Consider the following 14,703-nt stretch of genomic DNA (forward strand, 5'->3'; position numbering starts at 1 on the left):
TATACCTAAGAATACTTGAGGCTGTAATCGCTGCCAAAGGTGCTTCAACAAAGTACTGAGTAAAGGGTCTGAATACTTCTGTCAATGTGACTTTTCTGTTTTTTATTTCTTATACATTTGACACATTTTCTAAAAACGTGTTTTTGCTTTGTCGTTATTGGGTATTGTGTGTAGATTGTTTCCCCCATCAATTTAATCCATTTTAGAATAAGGCTGTAACGTAACAAAATATGGAAAAAGTCAAGAGGTCTGAAAACTTTCTGAATGCACTGTATATAATTTCTTTCTATTATTTGTTATTTGCAAACTTCGCCATGAAATGCAACAGTACAGAACCATCGCTAGACCAGCACATTCCTTACTCACTAGGTGCGCAATTAAAGGGCCAGATGCACAATTGAAGTGAATTATACAAAAAAATCTAAATCTGTTAGTTTTCTTCGAGACCTAAAAATAATTGTCTTCTGATATGATTTAAGCATTAACATGGACTCAGAACATCCAATTAGTTTTTTCTTTGTGAACAATTGTAATTTTAAGAGTGAAAAACTAAAACAAATCTAAAACCAGGAATATAAAACTCAGAACATCATTTAGGAAAATATTAAACATAATTATTTGGAGGGGGGTCATATTTTAAAGGTCCCCCTTAGAGTTGTTTATTAAGCATTCTTTTACCAAGTATGTTGACAGACTACGTTCTCTTGTACAATTAGGACCCAGGGGGAGAGAAGAGAAGAATGTGCCTATTTGAAAGCTAGAAAAAAATAATTGTAGCTTGCGACGTGTTTAATTTTTTTGAAGTAGCTCTCTTTCTAGAAAAGCTGCAGCGGGCGCCCTATACGGGATACCCGACAGAGGGTAACTTCCGACACGGGTACAAAATGAAGCCCCAGTATCTGAGATCAAGTAGGCTTTCCCATAGAAGCCACCAGTCACTGCTAATTCACTTTTTCACTAGGCTAGATCATGTGTTACACAAAGTTTTTGATGTTAGCCAAACCCAGTTTCTATGGTAACTCATACTTCCTTGTGTGGCTCTGTCATCAGCTGAACGTTGTCCTCAAACAATCTGTTCACTTAGTGTGTTTACATCCGGCCCATAAAGTATGGGACTCCGTCAGATCCTTTATTATGAAGGAAGCTGTGTGCGTGTGTGCGTGCACGTAACGGATGTGTCCATTCTCCGGCCGTTATGGCCAGTTCTGGGCCTTAACATGGAGTCTGAGGGGCACAATGTGTGTTCTGTCCAGTGGCAGCCAGTTTGTGCCAGTGTACGGTGAGCTCCCTTGTCACCCGACCCACTCAGAGCAGCAGCGGCATACGCAGCCTGGTAGACCCCTGTAGGGGGACTTCAGGAGAGAGGCGTTGCTCAGTGCATGGCACCACGTCACACTCACAGCTTTAGCCACAATGGCGGACTCTGTGGCCCACAGCATTAGGTAATGTGTTCCTGACTTGGCCTGCGTCCCCAATTGCTCCATATTCCCTATACAGTACACTACTTTAGACCGGAGCCCTGTGAATCCTGGTTGAAAATATTGCACTATAAAGTGAATAGGGTGCCATTTGGGACGCTGACAGTTCCTGGACTGTTTCACTCTGCCTTGGTGTCGGTGAAAGAGCAAGAGACCGAGGGGGGAGGGACGTGTTTAAATTCAGGGGGCATTGCGTCATCCTCCTCCCCTTCCTTCTCTCCCTCTCCCGCTCCTCTAAACTTCAGTCACCTCACATGGCTCAGTGCTATAAAATCCTGCCAGTCTGGGCCCATTGCAGGAAAGAATGAACTGACTGTATGTCACCTTGGCTTCTTCAACCTTGGAGATTTTAAATCCCTCTTGCTGTGCCTCTTTATTTGGAGAGACTAAGGCCGCATCCCAAATAGCAACCTATTCCCTATATAGTGTTAATACTTTCAATGGAATAGGCCGATGGACAAGAGTGCCATTTGAGACACGGACTAAATTGCTGGCCCAGCAGAGGCCAACCGGGCACTATGGCCCACAGGAGGGAGCTGAGGCCAACCGGGCACTATGGCCCACAGGAGGGAGCTGATGCCGACCGGGCCGCATGGCCCACAGGAGGGGGCTGAGGCCAACCGGGCCCCATGGCCCACAGGAGGGGGCTGAGGCCAACCGGGCCCCGTGGCCCACAGGAGGGGGCTGAGGCCAACCGGGCCCCATGGCCCACAGGAGGGGGCTGAGGCCAACCGGGCCCCGTGGCCCACAGGAGGGGGCTGAGGCCAACCGGGCCCCGTGGCCCACAGGAGGGGGCTGAGAGCAAATGACAGGGCCCCATGGCCCACAGGAGGGAGCTGAGAGCAAACGACAGGGCCCCATGGCCCACAGGAGGGAGCTGAGAGCAAACGACAGGGCCCCATGGCCCAAGGGAGGGAGCTGAGAGCAAACAACAGGGCCTCATGGCCCACAGGAGGGGGCTGAGAGCAAACGACAGGGCCCCATGGCCCAAGGGAGGGAGCTGAGAGCAAACAACAGGGCCTCATGGCCCACAGGAGGGGGCTGAGAGCAAACGACAGGGCCCCATGGTCCACAAGGGGGAGCTGGGGCCAACAGGGCCCCATGGCCCACAGAAGGGAGCTGAGAGCAAACGACAGGGCCCCATGGCCCACAGGAGGGAGCTGAGAGCAAACGACAGGGCCCCATGGCCCAAGGGAGGGAGCTGAGAGCAAACGACAGGGCCCCATGGCCCACAGGAGGGAGCTGAGAGCAAACGACAGGGCCCCATGGCCCACAGGAGGGAGCTGAAAGCAAACGACAGGGCCCCATGGCCCACAGGAGGGGGCTGAGAGCAAACGACAGGGCCCCATGGTCCACATGGGGGAGCTGGGGCCAACAGGGCCCCATGGCCCACAGGAGGGAGCAGAATCTGGCTGACTGCATCCCATATGGCACCCTTTTCCCTACATAGTGCATTACTTTCGACCAGCAGTTAGGGCAGTGGTCAAAAGTTGTGCACTATGTAGGGAATAGGGTGCCTTTTGGGACGTATCCACTGTGTCTGGTTTGTTCTAGCTAGCTACACTTCACAGCCTATCAGACCCACTTAGTAGTCTAAGGTCTTATGTCAACCCACATGTGTTCCCCACACAAACTTCTCAAATATTTGTTAAACATGTTAATTTTTCCCTAGTGTAATGTCTGAATCACTTGTGGAATGGTAAGGTAAAATGGCAGAAGGCTTTTAGCTGGTGTTGTGTTATAGCTGCTGGCCAGGAGAATATATCCATGCAGAAGGAGAGTGGAGCAGCCAGCGAGCTTTCACTAACTTTGGTTAGCCTAGTAGTGCCTAAGAGAACTTACTGTATGTTTGTTCAGAATTCTATGAACATGGATGTGTATCTCATATATGCTTTAATAAAAATATCTTGACATTGGATTAGCTAACTTTGAAAACATTGGGATAGACTATGTATTTCTTTGTAGCTTGGACTTAGCTGCCCCCCTTAGTTTGGACTTTTAACACCGTTTGTTTTTGTGACAAATCAGAAGCATGTGACCGTGTTTTCTTTCAAGCTCTCTGGGACTTAATGGGTAGTGGAGAGGGAGGGAGGGAGGGGTGGGTAGAGAGAGAGGGAGGGGTGGGTGGGTAGAGAGGGGGGGTGGGTAGAGAGGGAGGGAGTGAGGGGTGGGTAGAGAGGGAGGGAGTGAGGGGTGGGTAGAGAAGGAGGGAGGGAGGGAGGGAGGGGTGGGTAGAGAAGGAGGGAGGGAGGGGGGGTGGGTAGAGGGAGGGAGGGAGGGAGGGGTGGGTAGAGAAGGAGGGAGGGAGGGAGGGGTGGGTGGAGAGAGAGGAGGGAGGGAGGGGGGAAGGGTGGGTAGAGGGAGAGAGGGGTGGGGAGGAGGGAGGGAGAGGGAGGGGTGGGGAGGGAGAGGTGGAGGGGGGTGGAGAGAGAGAGAAGGGAGGGGTGGAGAGAGAGAGAAAAGGGAGGGGTGGAGAGAGAGGGAGGGACTAGTAAATCTCATCAGTCAGACTAACCCTTTGGTGTTCTATCACACACTGAGTCACGCTTACTTGAAATCGCGATGTGCTTTGAGATGCTTTTAGGATTCTGAAATAACCCATAGTGTTCACCAGATGTGTTTACCCTAAACACGTGCTACAAGTAACAAACACACACACCCTACTAACGCCAGACTAGCTCCAGCCTCACAGCACTTGTCTAACTGTATTGTTTTTCCTGGGCCATGCATATGTGCTGATAACTCTAGTGAATATGGCACGGTGGCTGTACTCTGCAGTGGAGGTGCTGACTAACGACCATGGGCTGGAAGAGCTTGCAGCCAGCCAACACCTCTCTAGCTAGATCCCAGATCCTGTTTCTGCCTCTCTCCAAATAATCAATTGTCCCCTGATTTGTCACTTACTGCTGCGTACGCCAGGCCCTGGAGCCAGGCCCTGGAGCCAGGCCCCGCCAGCAATGGCATCTGAACAGTCAGTGTTTTTAGTAGCTAATTGGGAGTGCAAAAATAACACATTGACAGACTTGAAAAGACTCCTGATTTATATCATTAAAAGCAAGCAGATTGATTGGAATCCAAATATACCTAAGGATTAAAATGTTCTCCTTTCTCTCTCCTTTGGGTATTGTTTAATGTTCTAAGCCACGTGAACTTGATGTAGTTGCCCACTCTTCAACAAAGAGAACAGCCTAGTGTCAGCATAGTGGCATGCTAAAAGTACAAAAGACTAGTTGATCATCTGTCACCTCCATCTTGTTTTTTCAGAGCTTTACGGCCCAGATCAACCAAGTGTTTCCGGCTGAGGATGATGTCAACAAACATGTGGAAGACAACTGTGAGTTTGTTTTACCAAAAGGCTTCAGTCTCCACAAGGTCTTTGTTTCTCACCATCTCATAAAGCTACCCTAACTGACACCGAAGTGTTTTTACAGCACTATATGAAGTTCTGAACTAAATTACAACCCTGAAACTGTTGCCCGATGCAAATGATTCCCCTGAGGATTGAGGAATGTCATTTTGTGCCATTAAGTTCTTATGTGTTTTTCATTTTGATCCATCCTCTTCTTTTTACAGTTGTGATTAGTCTGGCTTAACTTACTTCAGATCTGTTGTTTTTCAGGTTCTTTAATGTACTTGAATGAAGCCACACTCTTGAACAACGTCCGTGTGCGGTATAGTAAAGACAGAATTTATGTAAGTACTTTATAACAGACATAGCTATATCCTGCTGTCTTCCTCATCAATCTGGTCTGCGCAATGGTGAACAGGCCACAGGTTGAACCAGCAGGGGTGAGTTCAATAGAACACCCACTCATTATCATGCTAAAGCCCTGTCACTTCAGTCTCTCTGTGCCTACTGTATGTGTTGTGGTGGGTCCCCTCCCTCCCTGCTTCCCAGTGTGACAGGCGTGATGGGCTTGTCATTGTCACTCAGGGCTGTGTCAGTTGTTTGCTGGGAGGTAGGCCAGTTACAGTGGCACACACACACAGCTAGCTCTTGTTGTCACTCTCCCTGCTGGCCCCTGTGTCTACCCCAGGCTCAGGTGACCTCTATAATCAGCCAGGAAGCAGAACAGAGCCAGGGAGTGCTATCCTGTTCCCCACTGAACTTAATTAGGTCCTCTGATGTGACAGGGGGCAGGCAGGGGGACGTGAATGCCGGCAGGTGTGGAGAGGAGACCGGTGGGACACTTGTTTTCCAACAGGTGGCATCTAGTGGTTGCAGTGAGAAACTGCCTGCTTTGTCCTATGAAGTGACAATTCCTTTTAGCAGTGATGGGACTCAAGTGTTTTCTTAGGTCACTGAGAAAAAACTGGGTGTCATATCAACACAAATGTACAGCGTCTCACTAAAAACAGATTCCTATATGTGTACTAGAGTATTTCTGACTTCTCTTTGTTTTTCTCCCAGACGTTTGTAGCTAATATCCTGATAGCAGTGAACCCCTACTATGACATCCCAAAGCTCTATGCTCCCGAGACCATTAAACAGTACCATGGGAGGTCCCTGGGCACCCTTCCGCCCCACGTCTACGCTATTGGTGAGAACTGGGAAGGAAGGTTCCAAATGGCACTCTATTCCCTGTATAGTGCATTACTTTTGATCAATGCTCTATGGGCACTATATAGGTCAAAAGTAGTGTGCTATGTAGAGAATAGGGTGCCATTCGGGACTCCGACACAAAGTCCCTGCCACTTTTGGGCTGACAATGTGCTACGCTTTCACATCTGCCCACCAGAGGGCAGTCTATAGTCATTTTGCTTACCAGTGTGATTTAGCTACCTATTAACAGGGTTGGGGAGTAACGGATTACATGTAATCTGAGCCGTTACATGTAAGGGATTGCAAAAAAACTAACTGTAATCCGTTATGTTACCAGAAAAAATATTGTAATCAGATTACAAATGCTTTTTAAAAAGTAGATGATTACTTCGAGGATTACTTTTACATTCAGAAAGGATGTTTACAAAAAAATCTTTGACACTTCTCTGTTTTCTCAATGACATTCAAATCAGCATTGAAAAAAGGCACAAATGTGTTCCACCTGAGCGAGTGTGACCAGAGGTCAGAGACCCCTATGACAACACACCAAATGTGTTTGATGGATCGCGGGACAAGAGCAGGAATGGACTTTTGTAGGCTACAGTCCAAGCTGTGTCTTCCAATGGTGCTATCCAACTTGAATAAACGCTCAGGGATAAGGATGACCGCAGTGGTGTAGTCTACGGCGATAGAGATATCACTTATTGTTGATATCTACATAGTGCATTGATGTAAATCACACTGCTGCTCTCTCATTTAGCTATTTGCACCTTACAGATTTTGGTTGTTGTCGCTGACTGTTCACAAATGTGTATTTGAGCCCAATAATGGTTGAATTCAAGAAGTTTAAGTTGCATATCAATCATTATTTTCGAAACCAGTGGACAGCCTGTGAAAATGCGCTCTTGCAACAGCTGCATAGTGTGGATCCCATCCCAAGTCTGGCTTCTATTACTCAGTCTAATTCATGCTGATATAAAATGTAAAAAATCCATTGGCCTGATGGACACATTCTCAAACTCGCACACTTTTGATAGACTTAATGGAGCAATCTGTAGATGCTACATCCATTTTTGTACTTATAAATGATATATACATCCATTGATTGTTGAAGAATATAACTTATAAATGCCTGATGATTTTAGTTCAACTGTCACACTCCATGAGAACCCAAAATATAAGCTTGTTTTACCCTAACATTTGTAGACTAAATAAATGTAAACAAACACTGTATAGCCTCATAACATGGTTAAAACAATCATTTTGATATCATGGATGGTCAGTCTTTTCATCCATATCTCTGTCTATTAATTTGAGCGGTTACATTTTTCGAGGCCCATCCCTCAGCTTTTTCCCCCAAAAAAGGCGGGGCAGCCATGTTGTTATTGAAACAATAGGCCTATAGCAAATGCAAATATGGCATTCCTTTTTCACGTCAATAGCACTTTCAGTAGTGCTCAAAGAATGCCATTCCATGAGAGCAGTATTTATTTTTCAACTCTAATCAATGAGCCCAATCAGTCCTCCATGACAACACAATCATAAACAACAGAGTAGGGCTGGTTAATAAGTCCTTAGTTTTGGGGTCGTGCTCAGGTAAAACAATTTGGCTAAACTTACACTTCCATTTTTCCAAGTCCTATTCTTGAAGTTCAAGATCATTTATTTGAATGACTGGAATTCTGATAGACTTTGGTTTTTAATGTAAAGATATAATTTAATTGTATTATATGTAGTAGAAAGCGATGGGTTAGAAGAAGCCTACATAACCCAACCCATAAAGTAACATACAACATCCATATATGGCCAGATATGTGAACTTTAACATTATTTATCCTGCAATAGAAGTCGTTCAATTGGTAGCATATACATTTTTGTCTTCTTCTAAGTAATCTTTAAAAAGTAACGAAATGTAATCAGATTACGTTACTGAGTTTGGGTAATCCACAAGTGAAGTTACTGATTATAATTTTGGACAGGTAACTAGTAACTGTAACGGATTACATTTAGAAAGTAACCTACCCAACCCTGCCTATTAACAGTGAGCATTCATTGTGCAGTGTGACTTTGCTAATGCAAACATCATCTTGAGGATCTCATTCAGAGAAGTTGTATGTCACTGAGGTAAATGGTAAACAATGAATACTGTCATCTAGCATGTGATTTAGAAGTACAAGGAGCATTCATTGTACAGCATGCATGTCTAATGCAACCATAGGCTTAATTTATGATCCCATTGAGATACATTTTGTATCACTGAGGAAAAGGAGAGGGTTAACAAATTGTAAACAGCTGTCTGGATGTCTGTGTGTCAGCTGACAAGGCCTACAGGGACATGAGGGTGCTGAAGATGAGCCAGTCCATCATCGTGTCCGGGGAGTCTGGTGCCGGGAAGACTGAGAACACCAAGTTTGTCCTCCGGTAAAGTCATGACATTCCCTGTGTATCGTCAACACACAGAGTGTGTCCCAAGTGACACCCCAATCCTTATGTACTGCATTATTTTATGTTTTACCAGAGCTAGTCAAAAGTAGTGCACTATATAAGGATTAGGGTACCATTTGGGACACAGACCCAGTCTGATCTGGCAGGCTGTTTCTAATGGTTCATGTAAAATAAGTATATTCTGAGACTACTGACATTAAAGGGGAAGCTCACAAATGTTTACCTGTAGACGTATTTTCACTCTATATGATTGTAGTTGATTTGTTTTAAACTGTTTTTTATATATACAGTTGAAGTTGAAAGTTTACATACACCTTAGCCAAATACATTTAAACTCAGTATTTCACAATTCCTGACATTTAATCCTAGCTAAAATTCCCTGTCTTAGGATCACCACTTTATTTTAATAATGTGAAATGTCAGAATAATAATAGAGAGAGTGATTTATTTCAGCTTTTATTTCTTTCATCACATGCCCAGTGGGTCAGAAGTTTACATACACTCAATTAGTATTTGGTAGCATTGCCTTTAAAATGTTTGACTTGGGTCCAACATTTCGGGTAGCCTTCCACAATAAGTTGTGTGAATTTTTGGCCCATTCCTCCTGACAGAGCTGGTGTACTTGAGTCAGGTTTGTAGGCCTCCTTACTCGCACACGCTTTTTCAGTTCTACCCACAAATCTTCTATAGGATTGAGGTCAGGGCTTTGTGATGGCCACTCCAATACCTTGACTTTGTTGTCCTTAAGCCATTTTGCCACAGCTTTGGAAGTATTATTGGGGTCATTGTCCATTTGGAAGACCCATTTGTGACCAAGCTTTAACTTCCTGACTGATGTCTTGAGATGTTGCTTCAATATATCCACATAATTTTCCTTCCTCATGAAGCCATCTATTTTGTGAAGTGCACCAGTCCCTCCTACAGCAAAGCACCCCCACAACATGATGCTGCCAACCCCGCGCTTCACGGTTGGGATAGTGTTCTTCGGCTTGCAAGCTTTCCCCTTTTTCCTCCAAACATAACGATGGTCATTATGGCCAAACAGTTCTATTTTTGTTTCATCAGACGAGAGGACATTTCTCCAAAAGGTACGATCTTTGTCCCCATGTGCAGTTGCAAACCGTAGTCTGGCTTTTTTATGGCGGTTTTGGAGTAGTGGCTTCTTCCTTGCTGAGCAGTCTTTCAGGTTATGTCGATATAGGGCTTGTTTTACTGGTCTACAACACTTTCTGAGGTCTTGGCTGATTTCTTTTGATTTTCCCATGATGTCAAGCAAAGAGGCACTGAGTTTGAAGGTAGGCCTTGAAATACAACCACAGGTACACCTCCAATTGACTCAAATGATGTCAATTAGCCCATCAGAAGCTTCTAAAGCCATGACATAATTTTCTGGAATTTTCCAAGCTGTTTAATGGCACAGTTAACTTAGTGTATGTAAACTTCTGACCCACTGGAATTGAGATACGGGGAAATAATCCGACTGTAAACAATTGTAGGAAAAATGACTTGTGTCATGCACAAAGTAGATGCCCTAACCGATTAGTTTGTTAATAGTTAATAGTTTGTTAATAACAAGACATTTGTGGAGTGGTTGAAAAATGAGTTTTAATGACTCAAACCTAAGTGTATGTAAACTTCCTACTTCAACTCTGTGTGTGTGTGTGTGTGTGTGTGTGTGTGTGTGTGTGTGTGTGTGTGTGTGTGTGTGTGTGTGTGTGTATATATGTATATATAACAACCTCTAACGAAACAAAATATAAAATAAAAATTGTTTGTGGGATCAACTACAACAGAGTGAAAATAAGGCCATATGTAAAACTTTAAACTTCCCTTTTAACTCTGATTATTTCTTTCTGCGCTTTAGATACTTGACAACATCCTATGGAACAGGTCAAGATATTGATGAGAGAATAGTTGAAGGTAAATATTAATTTCACTTCCCAGCAGCATGACCTCATACCACAGTATGGATTAGTGTTTTAATTGCTTTTCTTCTTCATCAATCCCACAGCCAATCCCCTGCTAGAAGCTTTTGGAAACGCTAAAACTGTCAGGAATAACAACAGTAGTCGCTTTGGGAAGTTTGTAGAGATCCACTTCAACGAAAAGGTGCAGCAGCACCACAGCATAATAATTCACTATCAATGAAATCATCAGACAACAACACCAAAATAGTGATTTGACAATTCTTTAAAATACTTTGTGTCTGCTTTGGCTAGCCTCGAGTGCCAGATGGGTGGACATTAGTTTTGAGACTTGTGTTTGTTCCATTGTACCAGTAAAATAAAATAAAAAGCAATTCGTATAATATATTTTATAAATGTATGATTGCTTATTAAGAGCCCAGACTGCATCTTTAAATATTGAACATTATTTAAAGTAGTATTTGAACCCAGTTCTGTTTCTAATTGAACATGTGTTGTTGTGTCACTTAGAATACTGTGGTGGGAGGCTTCGTGTCCCACTACCTGCTGGAGAAATCCAGGATCTGCCAGCAGAGCCAGGAGGAGAGGAACTACCACATCTTCTACCGGCTGTGTGCTGGAGCCTCCGAGGACATCAGGACCAAGTTCCACCTGGAATCACCAGACACCTTCAGGGTGAGTGTGGCCTACGGGCCAGCCTTGTTCCCTGTCTTGACCCTCCAGAGTGGATACGTAACCAGGCTGGCGCTGTATTGCTCGGCTTGGTTCGTCTCAGTCGAAAAAGGTATAACCTTGTCTCGTCATTCTAAGGACACTGCGCTGTCCTATGCAGTCTCTGCTGTCTCTGCAACGGGGGGCAGAGAAGCTCCTCTGATTATCGCAGTGCATCATTAATTATTAAGGAGGCTCACACCTTTTGGTGTTTCAGCTTAAAGATAAAATGCTGCTATAAAAATGTCAAGTCATGATAGACATTTGCATGAATGGTTAATGTTGCTCCGTGGCTCGGAGACCACTAGATGGCACACTCAGCCATCGTTTATTTTCTTGGCATCAACTTCACAAATAAAACTATCCATCTCATTGTACTTTAAGGAAAGCCTGTTCTGTTATCGTTAGCTGGCAGGTTTTTAGCTAAGTTGTAAAAACTCTCCTCCTGCTCTGTCCACTATTGAGTCCCTCTTTTAAACTTCCCTGTCTGGTCCCGCTCAGCCTCAGTCTCTTTCAGTTTCTGGTCCCGCTCAGCCTCAGGAAGATGAGGTGCTTTGACTCCACTTCTTGACAGCAATATCGTCCACTGTAATGGAGATAAACAAATGGGGTGATGCATGGTTAATGGCAGTGACATTTCTGCTGATATCCAATTCCACTTGGACATTACTATTGACCTTTGGAGATCCTGGCTCTCGGCAGACATTTTACAAGGGCTCAGGCGCATCTTGCGAGAGGTGCAGATTAGAATATAGAATTAACAACAGCACCCATATAAGTCGTGTCTTCTCTTTCACACCCAGTACAGATTTGCATCTAATGGATCCTGAATTGAAAATGGGTTTGAGCAGCTAGACAGGAAGGAAGTGGCAGTGAAAAGATAGGATTAACTAAGTCAAACGTCAATGCTGACACATATATCATGTCAGCGGTAGGCTACATCTCCCCTCTCATATTTTCATAAATGTGTGTACTGTGTGGCCGTGCCTCTTATTTCTATCTCTCCAGTGAAGGCATTCTTCTGGGCAGTAGGCAAGGAACTTCTACCTGACCGAGCTACCTTCCTCTAATGGTCTCATCCGTTTTCAACTTGTTTTCTGCTGATCTGGAAACAAAAAATGGGGTGGGGAGGGAGAGCGATACAGAATCCTCCCAAAGGCCTATCTCTGTAATGAAAACCTTTGTTCCGTTTCAGCTGAGAATACTCCTCTCGTACAAACAAGATAAGCCACCGGATTCTGTTTTGTTTTTCTCTTCTACCCACCTGGGAAGTTGTCGTCGCACTCACCATCAGGCCGTATCTCTCGTGACAGGCAGGAAGAGAGCAGGCTACTGAGAAGTCATTAAAAGTCGCACAAAAGCAATTACAGAGAGGGAGAAACGTCTTTTGTGCCAAATATAAACTCTTTGCTGTGAACAATGGTGAATCCTCAAGACTCAAGAAACAAAAAATCAGTATTTGAGTCCACACAGAGACAGTGATGTGGATATATTACTTTGCTTTGACTTTCAAAAGTCATCAAGTTTGCCATATTGCAACTGGTCATGCATGGTGTCCGATGTGTTGACGATCATGTTAAACCATCCTGGACCAGCGTTGATGGGATATTCAATTGATATTTGAGGTATTGTTAAAACTGTCATACTGCGGTATATTGATCCATGAAATCTGCTGCTGTTTACTGATTCTTGTCTATGTTGCAGTATTTGAACAGAGGATGCACTCGCTTCTTTGCAAACAAGGACACGGACAAACAGATCCTTCAGAACCGCAAGAGTCCAGAGGTACGGTACATATCTTAATCTCTCTCAACCCCCTCACTCTCCATCTCTCTCTCAACCCCCTCACTCTCCATCTCTCTCTCAACCCCCTCACTCTCCATCTCTCCCTCAACCCCTCACTCTCCATCTCTCTCTCAACCCCTTCACTCTCCATCTCTCTCTCTCAACCCCCTCAAGCTCTCCATCTCTCTCAAGCCCCCCTCTTCACTCTCCATCTCTCTCAACACCCCCTCTCACTCTTCATCTCTCTCTCTTTCTCAACCCTCTCACTCTCCATCTCTCTCTCAACCCCCTCCCTCTCTATCCCTCTCTCTCTAAAGCCCCCACTCTCCATCCCTCTCTCTCTCAACCCCCTCATTCTCCATCTCTCTCTCAACCCCCCACTCTCCATCTCTCTCTCTCTCAACCCCCTCACTCTCCATCTCTCTCTCAACCCCCTCACTCTCCATCCCTCTCTCTCTCTCAAGCCCCCACTCTCCATCTCTCAACCCCTAACTCTCCATCTCTCTCAACCCCCCACTCTCCATCTCTCTCTCTCAACCCCCTCACTCCCATCTCTCTCTCAACCCCTCCCTCTCTATCCCTCTCTCTCTCAAGTCCCCCACTCTCCATCCCTCTCTCTCTCAACCCCCCACTCATTCTCCATCTCTCTCTCTCTCTCAACCCCCTCAACTCTCCATCTCTCTCAACCCCCTCACTCTCCATCCCTCTCTCTCTCTCAAGCCCCCGCTCTCCATCTCTCTCCATCGCTCAACCCCTAACTCTCCATCTCTCTCTCAACCCCCTCACTCTCCATGCCTCTCTCTCTCTCAAGCCCCCACTCTCCATCTCTCAACCCCTAACTCTCCATCTCTCTCAACCCCCCACTCTCCATCTCTCTCTCTCTCTCTCTCAACCCCCTCACTCCACATCTCTCTCTCAACCCCTCCCTCTCTATCCCTCTCTCTCTCAAGTCCCCCACTCTCCATCCCTCTCTCTCAACCCCCACTCTCCATCTCTCTCTCTCTCTCAACCCCTCACTCTCCATCTCTCTCAACCCCCTCACTCTCCATCCCTCTCTCTCTCTCAAGCCCCCAGACGCTCTCCATCTCTCTCCATCGCTCAACCCCCTAACTCTCCATCTCTCTCAACCCCCTCACTTTCCATCTCTCTCTCTCTCTCAACCCCCCTCTCTCCATCTCTCTCTCAACCCCTCACTCTCATCCCTCTCTCTTGCTCTCAAGCCCCCACTCTCCATATCTCTCTGCAGCTCTCTCAACCCCCCTCACTTTCCATCTCTCTCTCTCTCTCAACCCCCTCTCTCCATCTCTCTCTCAACCCCCAGCAAACATTTGAATTAGGATCCCACTCTCTCTCAAGCCCCCCACTCTCCATATCTCTCCAGCTCTCTCAACCCCCTCACTTTCCATCTCTCTCTCAACCCCCTATCCACTTTCTTTCCTCGTGCATATTATATATTGGTTGAATTGCATCTTCACTACGCCAATATCCATGAAAATCACAGACGGAAACACTCTCTTATCTGTAGTTTTTGGCCAGGATTCCCTTTGCTATCTAATGACAGACAGTTTCTCATCTCTTGAACTAATTGGAAATGCACTTAGGCACGACTCTGTCTGCGGAGAGAGTGAACAGAATGTACTTCTCTACCCCCACCTTGCTCCCTGTATCTGTCTCAGTGGCTTTTACTTTTACTTAATGGATTGCTCAGTCAAAGGAGGAGTGTTGTTTTGTCTTGGTCTGCTGATGCAGTGGCTTCTAGTAGAGACATGTTTTACTTTAAAAGTTTTTAAATTCCCACAAGTAGCCTAAAAGTTTT

At 45.3% G+C, this 14,703-nt stretch overlaps 1 protein-coding gene across 6 annotated transcripts in view; it reads left to right on the top strand.

The window, feature by feature from the left end:
- LOC112250017 (unconventional myosin-VI) overlaps nt 1-14,703 on the top strand; it is a 132,271-nt gene that overhangs the window by 42,060 nt on the left and 75,508 nt on the right. For all 6 annotated transcript variants that reach the window (XR_006083357.1, XM_042321548.1, XM_042321549.1 and 3 more), the window contains 8 exons: nt 4,743-4,812; nt 5,098-5,171; nt 5,890-6,019; nt 8,337-8,442; nt 10,331-10,386; nt 10,478-10,575; nt 10,902-11,066; nt 12,807-12,887. Coding sequence is in view for 5 of the 6 variants with exons in the window: in XM_042321548.1 (XP_042177482.1) it covers nt 4,743-4,812; nt 5,098-5,171; nt 5,890-6,019; nt 8,337-8,442; nt 10,331-10,386; nt 10,478-10,575; nt 10,902-11,066; nt 12,807-12,887 (780 nt within the window). In the remaining variant the exon portion in view is untranslated. The remainder of the gene's footprint in view (nt 1-4,742; nt 4,813-5,097; nt 5,172-5,889; nt 6,020-8,336; nt 8,443-10,330; nt 10,387-10,477; nt 10,576-10,901; nt 11,067-12,806; nt 12,888-14,703) is intronic.

This window comes from Oncorhynchus tshawytscha, linkage group LG05, assembly GCF_018296145.1.
Source record: "Oncorhynchus tshawytscha isolate Ot180627B linkage group LG05, Otsh_v2.0, whole genome shotgun sequence".
Lineage (NCBI taxonomy): Eukaryota > Metazoa > Chordata > Actinopteri > Salmoniformes > Salmonidae > Oncorhynchus > Oncorhynchus tshawytscha.